At 43.8% G+C, this 19,071-nt stretch overlaps 1 protein-coding gene across 2 annotated transcripts in view; it reads right to left on the bottom strand.

Annotated features, from left to right (window-relative positions):
- The window catches only part of WAPL (WAPL cohesin release factor), a 128,270-nt gene that overhangs the window by 47,121 nt on the left and 62,078 nt on the right, over window positions 1–19,071 (bottom strand). For both annotated transcript variants that reach the window (XM_038408495.2, XM_043519476.1), the window contains exon 4: window positions 15,689–15,807. In XM_038408495.2, the coding sequence (XP_038264423.1) occupies window positions 15,689–15,807 (119 nt within the window). The remainder of the gene's footprint in view (window positions 1–15,688; window positions 15,808–19,071) is intronic.

Here is a 19,071-nt window from a genome sequence, read left to right as displayed (position 1 = left end):
GGGAAGGTGACATACAGTCATCAGAGGAGCAGGAAGGGGAGACCAGCACAAGCTGCAGATGCTCTTCCTCCCTTTCTGTATCAGCAGGATCCTGTTGAGCCGGCTCTTTGGAAGCTGGTATTGGACTCTGTACCAGAGTTGGGACCAAATGCCATGTGGTGGTATGGTGCTGTACGTCTTTTTGAAGCCACAGAACATGAGTGCCTGGAATAAGTCCTGGAAACTTGGGGAAAGCTCCACGGGTTCCTATAGGACCACTGGACTGATGCAGGTCCCCAGTGACCTCCTGGTCAGCCACTTGATGGTATTCCTGTGCCTGGACCCACGGAAGAAGTGGTGAGAGTGGCTTTGGAGGACAGGAAGAGTAAGACTCGATCTCAAATTTGGAAGGAGGATGAGTCTCTCTCCAGCGACTACAGGGGTGCTATTCCCAACAGTGCTGGCAATTGGTGCTTGGGTACTAGGAAGATAACTGAGTGGAGTCCTAAGCCTTCTTGTTCCTTGAAGACCAATTACACCAGTTTGAAACAGATAATATATTGCAATTTTCATATCTGGTATTTACATTCGTTGGAAGACGCAGAGGAAACCATAAACTTGGTTTTGGAATTGCATTTAATTTTGAGGCTTAAACCAGAATTAATTTTGCTGCTTAAGTTTCAATTCTTCTGACATAGTACTGATCCAACACTTTGAAATTTTCTGCCACTTGCTCTGTATTTGAGGATCATCATCATACATGGTCAGCCTATAGTTATGCTTGTTTGCAAGTGTCAGCATAACTTTCTCTCAATGGAAAATTGCATAAGATGGATCAGTCATGAGGACAACTGGTTCAACAACCAAGCTAGCAGACATGATGCTAAGGTAATCTTCAGAGAAGGCAACCTTCAGAGACATATGGGAGAGTAGCCATGTTATTAAAGGTTCAAGGGGAACTTGGTTAATGCCAAAATGACCAAATTAAGATACCATGCCAGAGCAAGGATTCTGTTATTTGATAAAGTTCTAACTAGAACCTTTAGAAAATGTACAGCCACTGGATGGGATAAAACAGAGGGTCTATTGACTGGAGAGTGGCAGGCACCAACTGACATCAAGTGCACTGGTAGGGAGCCAAAAGGAGAGACCGGAGGTTTTCAGGGTGATCAGAAAATCTAGAACAGTGGGAACATCCAATTCTTTGAGGACATCCAAAGATGTTGGGGTTATCTAAGTTGACTGATTAAACTGTTGCTTGAAACCCATCTGGGGTACATAAACTCTGGCTTTGAGTCCAGAGCTGCTCCAATAAATTCTATGACCTCGAAGGAACCAAAATGGACTTTTCTGCATACACCCAGGTTCCCACTGACACCAGAAGATTGAGGAGGGATGAGGTTGATGCCAGTACCTCCAGATGAGATCTCCCTGTCAACAGATAGACTATCAAGCCACAGAGTCAGAAGCATGAACTAGCCGTTGCTAGTCCAAAGAGGAGCACCCTGTACTGACAATATGGACCTATAGTGAACCCCAGGAATGATCTGGGAAGGGATGGATGCCAATATGAAAATAGACATCGTTCATGGCTGGGACAAAGTACCTCTCTTCTGCCCTCTTAGGAGTAAATGTACATGTTGCTAAAGTATGCCACATAATAATGGCAGGTTCCAGGATGGCCCCATTAACAGGGAGTGTCACTCTACTAAGTCCTGCATTCCATAAAATATCTAGGAGTCTGGGAGTTGTCTCCTGAATTTCCTCCAGAGGACTCTGGAGCTCATCCACAACTGTCCTTAACAGATGTTGAAACTGGTTAGGGTCATCTGTAGGAGACGGCAAGGCCAGGCAACCACCTCTTCAGATGATAATAATATGCCTGTTGGAACCTGTGCTAGGACTGGATCTTGTCCTCCCTGCCTCCTCTTCTTCCCTGGGCTCTTGTGGGAGCACTGGCTAATTGTGTGTGGGCAGGGGATAGGAGGGAGGGAGAGAGGATTGTGTAATTCTCAATGAGACCACACAGATTCCAGATATAGCATGTTCAGGTCCCACAGTCGCCAATAAGGTCAGTGAGAGGTACCCAACATGGACTGAGGAGATCCTAAAGGCACAGGGGTACCAGTAGTTCGAGGTGGGGACCCCACCTTATGAGGTTATGGTAGGGCCCAGGAGATTCTGGATGCTCTATCTGGGCTCACCACTCCTGGTGGTGATGTCAGTCCTTAAATCATGTCCGACTCCTCCAAAAAGGGAAATGTGAGCTCCAGTTACAATGGTGGTGCTGTTGGTACCATCAATGTAAAAAAACATTTGTCAGATGCCACCAGGTCATGGGGATGAAGAGTCTTTTCCCTGTGCACCTTGGAAGCCACTATGTCCTTATAAGCTTGCACTGGTATTGGTGGTGCATGGTGTTTGGGCATCCTTTGTTGGTACTGGTGGTTGTCCCAGCCTTGGCTCACATATGTCTTTGCTCAGTTCCAATGGTGCCAATGTGGAGGCACTGTCACTCTTTGGAGACTGCAGGTCAGTACTGTAACCCTTATGGGCTCTAGAGAGCGGCCCACAAACTTTTAACATCATGCCCCTCCTTACCCTTGTCCATGTCCCCCAACCCAGCTGAGGTTGGGGGAACAGTACTGTGAGCAGGGCCGCAGCCTGGGGCTGAGGCAGGGATTGGGGCTGTAGCCGATGCTGGGGGGCGGAGTTGGGGCCATGAGCAGAGCAGTGGCCAGGCCTTGAAGCTGGGAGTTGGTCCTGCGGTTTGGTCCTGCAGCTGGGTGTTAGGGCTGGGAGCAGAGCCACAACCAAGCCTCAGTCAGGGCTGCGACTGGGTGGCAGGGCTGGGGCCATGCCTGGGGGTGGAGCAGAGCTGAGGGCAAAGCAGGGCTGGGTGGTTCTCCCTTCCTACCTTCCTGTGCAGGCTGGCCCGGGCCCCACCAGACACTCCTGCCCCCCAGAGGGGACACACCCTACATTTTGGGGACCACTTTTCTTTTGCTTCATTGGAACCTGGTGCAAAGAGTCACCAGACTTAGGTGTCACGAGAGCAGACCTCATCTTCAAGGTGGTTCTGGAGGGAAATTTCTCTTTAGACTTTTGAGAGGGCTTTTTACCCTCACAGCGAGCTCGGAAAGGGAAGTCCTTAGTTCTGCCTTTGCTTGTCCCTATATCTGAGGTAGTGGTGCTGGGCAGAATGCTCTGATGCCTCTGCCTGGCGTACATAGAGTTTGCCTGACCTAGACTGGACTGGGACCTTAAAGCATTCTTTACTGGATGTTTCCCAAATTTCTGTTCCCATGCTTGCCGGGTTTGGCTGGGCAAGGAGCCGCAGATATGGCACTCAGTGGAAACATGAACTTTTCCAAGGAAGAATGGGCATATCTGATGGTCATAGATGACCGGGAAGGATTGGGGGCAGGAGACAGCTCTTTAAGCCTGAAATTGTGGACATAATCTGAGTCCCATACCAGAAGGGAGGCAGTCTGAAATCTAACTAATACCTAATTAGCTTATTTTAGAATATTTATAGATTGAAAGTTTAAGGGGATCACTGCACACTGGAGGGTTGAGCCTCAGACCAAGTGGCAACTGGAGAGGTCTGTACCACTCTATGTCCTCGGTTCAGAGCATGAGGTGAGGAGGGATAGAGGTGCTGACCAAGAGAAACTATTAGCAAAAGTCTTCCTGTCTAAGGTGCATGAATACCCATGGTGGAATACATACAGGGACCAGTACTCTACTAACAATAATTTCTCCCTAGGGAGGAATCCTCCTACCGAGACCACCTAACGAAAACTTGCTTCTGCAAGAATCGTCACTGAAGAAGCTACTCAGAAGTTTAGTTTCCGAGTTCTAACATCATGATGTTCTCTCCACTCTAATACCAGCCACAATGTTTCATTCATAGGCTTCTCATACAACTGTCTCAGCACTTTTCCATGCTGTTTCTTTCTTCCTGAATGCCCTTCTTAACTGGTCTACATGTCCATGCTCCTCTCCACATTCAAGACACTCTTCACATATTCACTTTGACATATACAAGAAGTAAGCCAAACAACAGTAGACGGATAGATGGACATTTGGCTGTAGTTTATAAACAGAGTATGCACAGGTGGCCAATCACTGTATCCATTTTTTCAACTGTTGTGATAAGTGGGGACTAGTAGGCCTACCTCAGTTATGAGTTTAACTGTGGGGAAGTCGGTGGAAGTTTATGAAATGGTCCAGTCTCATGTAAGAAAAAATGGTAACTGGAAAAGGTAAGTCCAACTTGGCCTACAGCATAACACTGATTATAAAATCAGTAAGAATGAAAAACAAAGACTAAGTTAGTCCAAACAAAAAGGCTTTACCAATGTAACTCAAGGACTGTGTTAACAAGAAAAGTACGGACCAGAAATTAAGAGATCAAACTTGGCTTGTCCGAAATTAGGCCTAATTCGAGAACAAAAGGAGAGGATGGACTATTCAGCCCTTAAAGAGACTTTGATGGGTGGGACTTTGAGGGATTCCAGGAGGGGGAAGGCTGCTAGGACACGGCTCCCGAGACTTCATCCTTCTGCCATGGATCACAAAAGTCACTACATCATTGGGAAGTCTGGCTTTCACAGCTGCATCAGTGTGTTCTTTTCTGCTCCACTATCTTTCCTCCTGTCCACCGTCGCACAGCTTTCCATTTGATCCTGAGGTCAACTGTACCATACAGCATCAACACAATGAGATGAGATGGCACATTTAGCTCTGGCCATCCTAGGGACCAACCAGACAATGTTGCATATTCCAGACTGGAGGACAAGTCTGAATGCATGGCAATTGCTGTCATGGATGACCTGTCACCTCAGAGGATCCATTTGTGACTCCAGCATCCAGAGTTCTGCCATCAACCAACACCGTATTTCCCCAACCTTTGCTCTCCTGTCTCTTCTTCCCATTGTGTTGGTTTGTCAAAACCAGGAAAAGGAAGAACTCTTCAAATCTTAGAACTGAGTAACAAAAACCATCCCTTTGCTTTGCACCAGGTTTTCAAAAAAATCCGAACAAACCCGTATATACTCGTTCATAAGCCAAAATATTTTTGGTAAAAATGTGACACATCAAAGAGCGGGGGTCGGCTTATAAAGAGGTCAACACCAAAATTTGTTGATTTTAAACTCCATGAAAGGATAGCCTTCTAGGGGCACAAAGCTCTAAAGATATAGAGCAGGTTGCACAGAGGAGCCAAGAGGCCAGTGAAGAAGCTTGGCAACATGTGACCTCCAGAAGAGGTAAGCGGAATGTCCGGGTTCCAGTAACACAGACACAGGTAACTAACCGCTTTCATGTTCTCTCCACAGGTACCAATGCGGAGAGTGGACCAGATGATATGTCTGGGGGGAGAAAGCGGAAGGAGACTCCGCTGGTTGGGAGGCATGAGATGCGATGTCCTGAGGTTGGGGGTTCCACGACCACCACTCCCAAGAGGAGAAGGCGGGTGGTGGTGGTCGGGGACTCTCTCCTCCGGGGGACTGAGTCATCTATCTGCCGCCCTGACCGGGAAAACCGAGAAGTCTGCTGCTTGCCAGGGGCTAAGATTCGTGATGTGACGGAGAGACTGCCGAGACTCATCAAGCCCTCGGATCGCTACCCCTTCCTGCTTCTCCACGTGGGCACCAATGATACTGCCAAGAATGACCTTGAGCGGATCACTGCGGACTACGTGGCTCTGGGAAGAAGGATAAAGGAGTTGGAGGCGCAAGTGGTGTTCTCGTCCATCCTCCCCGTGGAAGGAAAAGGCCTGGGTAGGGACCGTCGAATCGTGGAGGTCAACGAATGGCTACGCAGGTGGTGTCGGAGAGAAGGCTTTGGATTCTTTGACCATGGGATGGTGTTCCATGAAGGAGGAGTGCTGGGCAGAGACGGGCTCCATCTTACGAAGAGAGGGAAGAACATCTTTGCCAGCAGGCTGGCTAACCTAGTGAGGAGGGCTTTAAACTAGGTTCACCGGGGGAAGGAGACCAAAGCCCTGAGGTAAGTGGGAAAGCGGGATACCGGGAGGAAGCACAGGCAGGAAGGTCTGTGAGGGGAGGGCTCCTGCCTCATACTGGGAATGAGGGGCGATCAACAGGTTATCTCAAGTGCTTATATACAAATGCACAAAGCCTTGGAAACAAGCAGGGAGAACTGGAGGTCCTGGTGATGTCAAGGAATTATGACGTGATTGGAATAACAGAGACTTGGTGGGATAACTCACATGACTGGAGTACAGTCATGGATGGTTATAAACTGTTCAGGAAGGACAGGCAGGGCAGAAAAGGTGGGGGAGTAGCACTGTATGTAAGGGAGCAGTATGACTGCTCAGAGCTCCGGTACGAAACTGTGGAAAAACCTGAGTGTCTCTGGATTAAGTTTAGAAGTGTGTGCAACAAGAGTGATGTCATGGTGGGAGTCTGCTATAGACCACCGGACCAGGGGGATGAGGTGGATGAGGCTTTCTTCCGGCAACTCACGGAAGCTACTAGATCGCATGCCCTGATTCTCATGGGTGACTTTAATTTTCCTGATATCTGCTGGGAGAGCAATACAGCGGTGCATAGACAATCCAGGAAGTTTTTGGAAAGCGTAGGGGACAATTTCCTGGTGCAAGTGCTAGGGGAGCCAACTAGGGGGAGCGCTTTTCTTGACCTGCTGCTCACAAACCGGGTAGAATTAGTGGGGGAAGCAAAAGTGGATGGGAATCTGGGAGGCAGTGACCATGAGTTGGTTGAGTTCAGGATCCTGACGCAGGGAAGAAAGGTAAGCAGCAGGATACGGACCCTGGACTTCAGGAAAGCAGACTTTGACTCCCTCAGGGAACAGATGGCCAGGATCCCCTGGGGACTAACATGAAAGGGAAGGGAGTCCAGGAGAGCTGGCTGTATTTCAAGGAATCCCTGTTGAGGTTACAGGGACAAACCATCCCGATGAGTCGAAAGAATAGTAAATATGGCAGGCGACCAGCTTGGCTTAATGGTGAAATCCTAGCGGATCTTAAACATAAAAAAGAAGCTTACAAGAAGTGGAAGGTTGGACATATGACCAGGGAAGAGTATAAAAATATTGCTCGGGCATGTAGGAAAGATATCAGGAGGGCCAAATCGCACCTGGAGCTGCAGCTAGCAAGAGATGTCAAGAGTAACAAGAAGGGTTTCTTCAGGTATGTTGGCAACAAGAAGAAAGCCAAGGAAAGTGTGGGCCCCTTACTGAATGAGGGAGGCAAGCTAGTGACAGAGGATGTGGAAAAAGCTAATGTACTCAATGCTTTTTTTGCCTCTGTTTTCACTAACAAGGTCAGCTCCCAGACTGCTGTGCTGGGCAACACAAAACGGGGAAGAGATGGCCAGCCCTCTGTAGAGATAGAGGTGGTTAGGGACTATTTAGAAAAGCTGGACGTGCACAAGTCCATGGGGCCGGACGAATTGCATCCGAGAGTGCTGAAGGAATTGGCGGCTGTGATTGCAGAGCCCTTGGCCATTATCTTTGAAAACTCGTGGCGAACGGGGGAAGTCCCGGATGACTGGAAAAAGGCTAATGTAGTGCCCATCTTTAAAAAAGGGAAGAAGGAGGATCCTGGGAACTACAGGCCGGTCAGCCTCACCTCAGTCCCTGGAAAAATCATGGAGCAGGTCCTCAAAGAATCAATCCTGAAGCACTTAGAGGAGAGGAAAGTGATCAGGAACAGTCAGCATGGATTCACCAAGGGAAGGTCATGCCTGACTAATCTAATCGCCTTTTATGATGAGATTACTGGTTCTGTGGATGAAGGGAAAGCAGTGGATGTATTGTTTCTTGACTTTAGCAAAGCTTTTGACACGGTCTCCCACAGCATTCTTGTCAGCAAGTTAAGGAAGTATGGGCTGGATGAATGCACTATAAGGTGGGTAGAAAGCTGGCTAGATTGTCGGGCTCAACGGGTAGTGATCAATGGCTCCATGTCTAGTTGGCAGCCGGTGTCAAGTGGAGTGCCCCAGGGGTCGGTCCTGGGGCCCGTTTTGTTCAATATCTTCATAAATGATCTGGAGGATGGTGTGGATTGCACTCTCAGCAAATTTGCGGATGATACTAAACTGGGAGGAGTGGTAGATACGCTGGAGGGGAGGGATAGGATACAGAAGGACCTAGACAAATTGGAGGATTGGGCCAAAAGAAATCTAATGAGGTTCAATAAGGATAAATGCAGGGTCCTGCACTTAGGATGGAAGAATCCAATGCACCGCTACAGACTAGGGACCGAATGGCTCGGCAGCAGTTCTGCGGAAAAGGACCTAGGGGTGACAGTGGACGAGAAGCTGGATATGAGTCAGCAGTGTGCCCTTGTTGCCAAGAAGGCCAATGGCATTTTGGGATGTATAAGTAGGGGCATAGCGAGCAGATCGAGGGACGTGATCGTTCCCCTCTATTCGACACTGGTGAGGCCTCATCTGGAGTACTGTGTCCAGTTTTGGGCCCCACACTACAGGAAGGATGTGGATAAATTGGAAAGAGTACAACGAAGGGCAACAAAAATGATTAGGGGTCTAGAGCACATGACTTATGAGGAGAGGCTGAGGGAGCTGGGATTGTTTAGTCTGCAGAAGAGAAGAATGAGGGGGGATTTGATAGCTGCTTTCAACTACCTGAAAGGGGGTTTCAAAGAGGATGGCTCTAGACTGTTCTCAATGGTAGCAGATGACAGAACGAGGAGTAATGGTCTCAAGTTGCAATGGGGGAGGTTTAGATTGGATATTAGGAAAAACTTTTTCACTAAGAGGGTGGTGAAACACTGGAATGCGTTACCTAGGGAGGTGGTAGAATCTCCTTCCTTAGAGGTTTTTAAGGTCAGGCTTGACAAAGCCCTGGCTGGGATGATTTAACTGGGACTTGGTCCTGCTTTGAGCAGGGGGTTGGACTAGATGACCTTCTGGGGTCCCTTCCAACCCTGATATTCTATGATTCTATGATTCTATGAAATCATTGAATTGAATATCTAATACACTGTTGTTTTGTTTACCTGGAGCATCTGCAGACACGGAGCACCTCAGTTCCCTGCAGCTGCGATTCGCCGTTCCCAGCAAATGGGAGCTGTGGGAAGTGGCGGCAAACCAAGGCCACTGGGAGCTGAGGGGCTGCATGCCTGCAGACACTCCAGGTAAACAAAACGTCCCGACCCACCAGCAGCTTATCCTGATGGGCCAGGAGCCAAAGCTCGCCAACCCCTAAAATATAGGGCCAGCTTATGAAAGGGTCATACAGTTTTTACTATTTTTACCTATCCATATTGGGCAGTCAGCTTATAAACGAACTGGCTAATGAACGATGGTACTCTCTATATATTGTACTCTAGCTGATATCCTCTAGTTTAAACAAAAGACTGACAGAATGATTATTTAAAAACTTAGCCAAAACTTATTTCAGTTTTGAAGTGCTTTATGACTTGTTTAGCTCCTTTTCTCTTGGGTATACTAAATAATAAATTTCCAAACTTTAGCATAAATTTTTTTAGTGCGTTTGCCATGGAACTACACAAACCAAAGTCTCTGTATGCCAAACCCCAAACCTTGTTTAAAACTCTTTAATGTTGGACAGTTTCAGAGTTATGCTAACATCTTTGACACTTTGGGATTATATATTCCACCTAAATTAATATACTACCATCCCTGTTGTATCATGACAGCCCAAGTACAGGAAGTATGCCTTGTTGGTAAACCACATAGCATACCGGAATGCTACTGTATTCCAAACAAGATACACTGGACAGATTTCACTGAACTTATCTAGATACCAGATATAATGTAGTTAAACTCTGAAATTCAATAAAAATGTAAGCACTGCTACTAAATGTAACCATTTTCATGAAACACCACTAAGTTTCTTTTTTAAATATACAGTTTTTCATTTGAAACAGAGTTAACATTTATAGCAAATGTAGGGGTACATGGTAAACACACTTCAACCTGTCCCTCAGACTTTGCTCGTCAACTTCCTAAGGTATTAATAGAAGCTGAACAAAACAAAACCATCCAGTGCTCTAAATGCTGGTGAACCTGAGAAGAGACATATCTTCTGAAAAGAACCACTTCTAAAGTGTCATTTTATTGTACAAATCATCATCTTTTTATATTTGTCAGACAACCAGTTTTCTTGCTGAAACTATAATCTTGACAGCATAGGTGAAATTTTTAAAGTCTTTATACGTCAGTTTGTTACTCAGGCTCAGGGCGGAGATCTTTATATTACATTAAAGTTAAAGTTACATTAAAATGGAGTTAAGATTATATGCATATTTCAGTAATTTAAGGTAAAATACATTAAAGATACTATAATCATACTCAAAACAAGCACTATAAGCTTTTTCATGACACCATACAATAACCAAATTGGTAGCATTACTCTAAGGCAGGGGTCGGCAATTTATGGCACGCGTGCCAAAGATGGCATGCAAGCCAATTTTTTAATGGTACACTGCTGTCTGCTGGGCCCCAGCAGCGTGCAATTAAAATTCCTGCCCGGCCCGCTCTTTTCCGACCCCCCCCCCTCGCCCACTGCTCTCTCCTTGCAGGGCAGGCAAGCTTCCCCCTCCCCCCCACCTCTTCTCCCGGCATGCTGGGTTCCTGCCCCTCCTCCTCTCCCTCCCTGAGGCAGCCAACGGCCCTTGCTTTGCTAGGGAGCGCGGAAGAGAGAAAAGCTGAACGCTCTCTGCTCTGGGGACCTTGGGGAGGGGGATGGAATCAAGGCATATCTCCTCCAGCCCTCAGCCGTGAGCCGCTCAGGGCAGGGGGCTGAGAGCACCCCCACCACTCCAGCCCACACCCCCAGACCTCTGCCCTGACTCCTGAAGCCCCTCACACACACCCCAGCCCTGACCCCTGACCCCCATAGCCCTCTGCCCTGACCCCTCCTCACACACATCTAGCCCTCTGCCCTCACCCCTGCACCCCCCCACACCCCAGCCCCATGCACTGACCCCTGCACCCCCCCCCACAACCCCAGCCCTGACTCCAGCATCCCCCACACATACCCAGCCCCCGATATGACTCTTGCAACTTCCTCTCACACCCCAAGCACCAAATGGGAGCTCCTGCAGACACACCCCCCACATTCCTACCTGCACCTTTCGCACCAAATGGGAGCTACCCAGGTAAGCGCTCCATACCCAAACTTCCTGCCCCAACCCTGAGCACCCTCCCTCATTCTGGCTCCTGGCCAGACCCTGCACCCCAACCTGCTCCTTCACCCCCAGCCCTGGTCTCAGCGCACTCCCACCCTCATCTCAGTGTAGAGAGAGGAAGAGAATGGCTAGAATCAGGGAGAAGGTAGGTACCGACTCTATGTGGGCAGGGCTGGGATCCCAGACTGGCAGCGGGCTGATGGGCAGTGGGCTGAGCAGCTCAGTCCACTGCCGGTCTGGGGTGCTGGCTGGCTGCTGGCCCCTTGCCAGCTCGCTGCCGGCCTAGGTGAATGGAACCCCAGGCCGGCAACAGGCTGAGCAGGCCGGTGGTGTAAGATCAGCATTTTAATTTAATTTTAAATTAAGCTTAAAACATTTTGAAAACCTTGTTTACATACGACAATAGTTTAATTATATAATATATAGACTTATAGAGCAAGACCTTCTAAAAAACATTAAAATGTGGTATTGGCACGCAAAACCTTAAATTAAACTGAATAAATGAAGACTCGGCACACCACTTCTAAAAGGTTGCCGACCCCTGCTCTAAGGTATTACAATGCAATGGTAGTAGGCAATTCATCCTAACTATAGGAGTGGGCATGTAGTGTTCTGCGACCTGCAATGTGTAGGAGGTCAAACTAGATAATCATGATGGTCCTTCTGACCTTAAAGTCAGAGTCTACGGGTAGTGATACCCTGGTGGTTATGAAGGGAGTCAGCATAAATGGTTGTTTCCATACTTTAAAATTATGTATTTCTATTGTTTATTCCTGACTCTAAATAACCTGGGTTTTATAAACACAATACATTTACAACATCCCTGTAATGTATTCTACCCTAAATTACTGATAGTACTCAATGTAGTTGTTGAGAATATTTTTTAATTACTTATAAAAAAAAAATTCAAATTGTAATTAAGAAAACATACACTGACAGTAAACAAGAAGCCACAAGGGAATGTTACCATGCAGTATTTCTAATGAAGTTATGCAATATCAAATAATTTAATTTAACTTTTAGGGATAGATTCACTACTATGCTTTGGCTGCTTTATACCACTATGGAGCAGTGCAATGAAGCTGTGCATGTACTCCAGCTTTCCATTTCTTCTTGCTCTCCACATTCTCTTGTGTGTACTTCCTTCCCAGGTTTGCTGTCTCCTGTGCTCCTTATTGAGTACATCTGGGGCAGTGGGTAGCCCATGAAGACAAATATTTTATTTAATAAATTTGTCAGTTGAAGCGCAAGAATAAAATCTTTGGAGAAACTCCAGTTTCTGCCCGCTTTAAAAATAGCCACAACCCTCTTTTTCCTCAATGAGAGCAATCAAGAGGAATAGGTGAATGGAAGCTGTGACTCTCTTTGCTAAGAACAACCTGTGCCCTCACTCCAACTAAGAACAATAGGAGTGGGGTTAGTTTTAAGAAGGGCTTATTAACTAAGGAGAGTCAGTGGCCTCAGTGCTACTGCTAATAGGAAATGGCAGCCACTTAGAAAAAAGGCAGTTCTTCAGTTTTGTTTTGTTTTAAAAAAAAAAAAAAAAAAGAAAAAAATGTTATGCATCAACACTGCTGAAGAATAAGTTTTTAGCTATAGAAACATTTGCACAAATAATCTACTCCTTAGCATGGAAGGACGACTAGTAACGGACAACACCAAGAAGGCTGAGGTGTTTAATGCCTATTTTGTTTCAGTTTTCACTAAAAAGTTTAATTGTGACCAGATGCTTAGCACAAACATGATGTTAATATTAACAAGGGGGAAGGAACCAAAGACAGATTAGGGAAAGAACATGTGAAAGAACAGTTAGGTATTTTCAAATCAGTAGGGTCTGATGGAATTCATTCTAGGGCAAACACCTAGAAGATAATAAGGTGATAAGTAACAGTCAGCATGATTTATCAAGAACAAGGCAACAAGCCTTGTGGATGGGGAAAGCAGAAGATGTGGTATATCTTGACTTTAGTAAGACTTTTGATATAGTCTCAGATGACCTCAAACAAACTAGAAGATAAGGTGATAAGTAATAGTTAGCATGGATTTGTCAAGAACAAATCATGTCAAACCATGATTCTATACTTAATGAAGCAAATATCTGAACTGTTAACAATCATCTTCAACAACTCCGGGATAACGGGTGAGGTCCCAGACAGACAATCTAAGAACTGCAAACATAGTACCTATTTTTTAAAAGGGGAACAAAGAGGACCCAGAGAAATTATATACCAGTCAGCCTAACTTCTAAACCTTGAAAGATACTGGAACAAGTTATTAAACAATCAATTTATAAGCATTATAAAGTTTAAGTAATAGCTAGTATGGATGTGTCAAGAACAAATCATGCCAAACCAACCAAGTTTCCTTCTTTGACAGGGTTACTGGTATAGTGAATGGGAGAGGGCAGAGGAATAGCAGATGTGATATACATTAACTTCAGTAAGGCTTCTGACAATCCCATATGACAGTCTCATAATCAAACTAGGGAAATGAGGTCTAAAAATTCATATAAAGGTGGGTGCAAAACTAGTCTAAAGACTATACTCAAGGAGTAGTTATCAATAGTTTGCTGTTAAACTGGGGAGGGAATGTATCCAGTAGGCTCCACAGGGATCTGTTCTGGATCTGGTACTATCCAATATTTTCATTAATGACTTGGATAATGGAGTGGACAGTATGCTTACAAAATTTGCAGATAACACCAAGATAGGAGAGGTTGCAAGTCGTTGAGGGAGGGACAGGATTAGAATTCAAAGTGACCTTGACAAATTGGGAGAACTGGTGTGAAATCAACAAAATGAAATTCAATGAAGACAAGTGCACAACACATTTGGGAAGGAAAAATCAAATGCATAGGTACAAAATGGGGAACAACTGTCTAGGCAGTAGTATTGCTGAAAAGAATCTGGGGATTATAGTTGAGCGCACACTGAATACAAGTAATCAATGTGGTGCAGCTGAAAAAAAGCTCAGAGGAGAGCAACAAATATGATAAAAATTTTAGAAAACCTGACCTCTGAGGCAAAGTTAAAAACTAGGTATGCTTAGTCTTGGAAAAAAAAAAAAGGAGACTGAGGTGGGGACCCGATAAATACTTTTCAAATATGTTACAGACTGTTATAAAGAAAATGGTGATCAATTGTTTTCTATGTTCACTGAAAATGTAGTAATAAGCTTAATCAGCAGCCAGGGAGATTTAGGTTAGATATTAGGACAAACTTTCCAACTATAAAGGATAATTAAATACTGAAATAGGGTTACCATGGGAGATTGTGGAATCCCAGTCAGTGGAGACTTTTAACAACAGGTTAGATAAACACCTGTCAGGGATGGTCTAAGTATACTAGGTCCTACCTCATGGGGGGCGGGGGGAAGGAGGTGGTGGACTAGTTGACCTCTTCAGATTCCTTCCAGCCCAACATTTCTATAAATATAATAGGAACTCTTCAGGAAAAAGAAAAAGGAGGAAGGAAAAAAAAAAAAGAGCACATGGCAACGGATCTAGGCCTTAGAAAGAGACATCTTGGATAGTCAGGAGATATGGGACCCTTCATTTAATGGAAGCTACAAACTCATCTATTCATACAGGTAAGCCCCATTCCAGATGTATTTTCAAAAACCAAATACTCAGTACACTAACTGACTGGACAAGAAAAATATACACAGCATTGCAAAAGGATCTGGGTTTTATTAGATTCTGCTAAAAGACAAGATCCCTACTAAGAATTCTGAGTAGTCATTTTTCCATGAAATGACAAATAAAACTCTTAAACACACAAATGAAACAGGAAGCAATGAGGACTATATCTATGCCACTTTCCAAGCTTCTGTCCGGATATCTGTAGTCCTGATCCGAAAAGCATGACTATAATTTTTTTTGTAATTTTTTTTTTAATATAAATATACACACACCAACAGGGAAAGCATATTCTCTTCTCCACTCCCCAAAACCCATGACACTAAAGTTTTGCTGTAGCCTTCTGAAACGGAAGAATATCTTTAAGCAACAATCAAGCATGGATGAGTACCACCCAAAACCGAAAAATCTTAAGCCATGAGTACATGAAAAATGGTATTATAATGGAAACAGTTTTGTACTGAAATACAGATTTGGCTTCCAGGTGCCAATTGTAATATTAAAGTTGAAGCAAGCAGATTAAAACACAGTGACACGTCAATCCAGGGGGGGAAAGACCTCAAAAGAGTGCCAGAATATCCAGGTAATCAAACCATTTATTAACTGAATAGTCCTGGGTGCTTTATAATAATTTTAAGATGGGTTAAATATTGCATCCATATCAAATGGGATAAGACAGAGGTAATCAATAAGCAGACCACTAGACACTTCTGAACAGACCCCAAAACCTATTTACTTATTATCATGATTATAATATTTTGCTATTTTCTCTACAGTCTGGACATTGACAAAGAAATTTGGACCTTGACAAAAAATAACTGACTACCCTGGGATAAGATATAGTGATAAATATACTACAAGAGCCTCAACTCCACAGTGCTGAATAAAGTATTACCACTTACCCTCTTTGGCCCACTAAAAATCTTCCTGGTATTTTCCTTAGATTTATCGCCTTGTTTGTTTGTGGACTTCTTATTGCCTTCAGGCACACCAGATGAATCCTCTGAAAAATCCAGTAGATCTGTAAAGGTAAATATAATGAAAAAAGATATTCTAGCAGTCAGCCACTTTCCATAAAATTCTGTTCTTGTACCTAAACTGCTACATTTTCAGATGCTGAAATTATAGATTAGTTAATGACAGGTTTCAGCGTAGCAACCGTGTTAGTCTGTATCCACAAAAAGAAAAGGAGGACTTGTGGCACCTTAGAGCCTAAAATTTATTTGAGCATAAGCTTTCGTGAGCTACAGCTCACTTGAGCCGTAGCTCACGAAAGCTTATGCTCAAATAAATTTGTTAGGCTCTAAGGTGCCACAAGTCCTCCTTTCAGATTAGTTAATGACATTCTCAAATTTACAATTATTTTTTGAAACTGCTTGAGACTACAATGCAGCATTTAAACATGTGCCAAAAACCTGATGTTAAAGTTTTAGTTTATACTTGTTATAGCTTGAGAAATCAAAATTTCTACCCAAACACTGGCTCAAGATCTATACTTGAAAAGGTTAACTGATCTTGAAAGAATTTATACTGTTTCTAACTGGTTGCTAGGATAGCAGAACCAAGTTCTTTATAAAGCTAATATTTCACAAGATAAATGGAAGTTATATTGGAAAAGAAATGGAATAAATCAAGATAGAAGTCAATGTTTTTAAAGTACATTACCTTGTAATGGGTAAAGGTTGGAAACAAAAATGCATACTACTGGAAGTCTAATTATTAAGAGTGACCATTTCAAGCCCTCAGAGTTCATATACCAGACCTTAAAACTGACAGTGGCCTTTCATATAGACATCTTTTTTGGCACAGGTATGTACTGTATAGTAATCTCACACCTCAGGATCATGCAAGTTTATAAGTTAGTCATCAGCCTGAAGCTTTGTAAAAAAATTGCTTAATTAAATTCACCTTTGTACAAATTTATGTTCATACCTCATTTTTGAGAGGAATGCAAATATTACTCAGAACTATAGTGGATATACTTTTGAATCTTTTAACTATTTCTAGTGGCACTCCCACTTAATATATAGCTTGCTGGAAATAGGTGAGTGGTTTGCAGATGAAAGGAACCAGTTGGCAGTGGTCCCAGAGGTTCTCTTTTCAGTACACCCAGTCTCTGCTGTCCAGATCCCTCTGGTACCCAAAGTTTTGGTTGTAGATCTCCAAAATTAAATTCATGTGACCCTGCCTTCTCTCCAAGATGGAATCGACAGGAGAAAATAACTTTCATTTATGTTGCAGGGTCCTAAGCATAAAGGCTTGGAAACTAGTCTGCATGTTCTTTGATTTGGTGCTACTCAGATGTTATCACAAACTTTATTTGGAAAGTGGAGGCCGGAACGCAATGCAAAATTAAACTCATGTTTAAATAAAAAAAAAAAAAAACAAAAACTGATCATGGGTTTACTCATAGTGAGCTACCCATATTTTAGAACTGTAATATATGTACATGCTAGATCAGTTGCTCTATAAAGTTATTTTTGCTTTTCCACACCCACACACCAACAAATATTGAACACTAGGCAATACGTTTTTCACAGTACAGGTATCTGAACTCATTATGCCTGTAGAAACCATTAACATTTTCAAATGCTTTTTTTTACAATTTGAAAATTGTTAGGTTGATACATGCAATAGTTTCTTTAAAATGTAAATTTTATTTGCAACAGTTCTAGACTAGAGATCAAAGTCCTACAGTAATACAATATTCTTTCATTATGGTGTAATAATCCAAAATCTTAAAATTTAGCCCAAGGGAATCAATGTGCCTAATGTGCCATTAAAAAACTGTACAATTGCCTACCAAGTGACAAATCAATCGTAGCTATAGTAATAGAAACAAAAAAGTGGGCATGAAGCCTGCTGTGCTGGGTTTCATGCAGCAGGATTCCATGATAAGATATGTAAGGCATTTAATTATGGTCAGGGCTTCTTATCTTCACTGTGAAATTACATAACAGTAAATGGATCTGAAATGGTGTCCATTTCTTAGGTAATCCCACAATCTAACATATCAAAAGCAAGACAAGTACTGCCTAATTAGGTCATCTTAAAGATCCAACTTAGCTTCAAACTGCATTTAGTTGAACAGCAAGAAAAACTGACTCCTCTGCATTTCAGATCCCTTGCTCCAATTACCAAAAATCCAGAATATTAGTTTATTGGTGCTCCATTACAAGCATTTTGAAAATTTGTGATTTTTTCACCCCACACTTCAAGATGACTTAATTTGATAGTATTTGGGGAGCCTACCAAGCTAGCGCCTGTCAATGTCAGCAAATAAGGAAACTTTTTCTGATCTGTCCACTGAAAGTTACTGTACATTTCTGACACCACTATCTATATTCAATATCTAAACATGTGCATGTATACAGTGTGTTACACAAATCAGACTTGCATTACGAATTATTTTAGCTGTGCAGTGCAAAATATCACACACATTTATTGATGTCTCAACTTCCTTTTCCCAAGGTGATCAAGTTTAAGGTTTAAGAAATGTCTGACTTTCCGCAGGTCATTTGACACCAAAGGCAAAAAACTTCCTTGCTCTTCCTTTGGTTCTTATAGTTTGCAAATTGTTTATTTGGAATTTGAAATTATTTGAAAAGATATTTTGTTCAATATCTTCATAAATGATCTGGAGGATGGTGTGGATTGCACTCTCAGCAAATTTGCGGATGATACTAAACTGGGAGGAGTGGTAGATACGCTGGAGGGGAGGGATAGGATACAGAAGGACCTAGACAAATTGGAGGATTGGGCCAAAAGAAATCTAATGAGGTTCAATAAGGATAAGTGCAGGGTCCTGCACTTAGGATGGAAGAATCCAATGCACCGCTACAGACTAGGGACCGAATGGCTCGGCAGCAGTTCTGCGGAAAAGGACCTAGGGGTGACAGTGGACGAGAAGCTGGATATGAGTCAGCAGTGTGCCCTTGTTGCCAAGAAGGCCAATGGCATTTTGGGATGTATAAGTAGGGGCATAGCGAGCAGATCGAGGGACGTGATCGTTCCCCTCTATTCGACACTGGTGAGGCCTCATCTGGAGTACTGTGTCCAGTTTTGGGCCCCACACTACAGGAAGGATGTGGATAAATTGGAAAGAGTACAACGAAGGGCAACAAAAATGATTAGGGGTCTAGAGCACATGACTTATGAGGAGAGGCTGAGGGAGCTGGGATTGTTTAGTCTGCAGAAGAGAAGAATGAGGGGGGATTTGATAGCTGCTTTCAACTACCTGAAAGGGGGTTTCAAAGAGGATGGCTCTAGACTGTTCTCAATGGTA

The sequence above is a fragment of the Dermochelys coriacea genome, chromosome 7 (genome assembly GCF_009764565.3).
Source record: "Dermochelys coriacea isolate rDerCor1 chromosome 7, rDerCor1.pri.v4, whole genome shotgun sequence".
Lineage (NCBI taxonomy): Eukaryota > Metazoa > Chordata > Testudines > Dermochelyidae > Dermochelys > Dermochelys coriacea.
The sequence above is the reverse complement of the archived record's forward strand: the minus strand, read 5'-3'. Positions and strand labels throughout refer to the sequence as shown.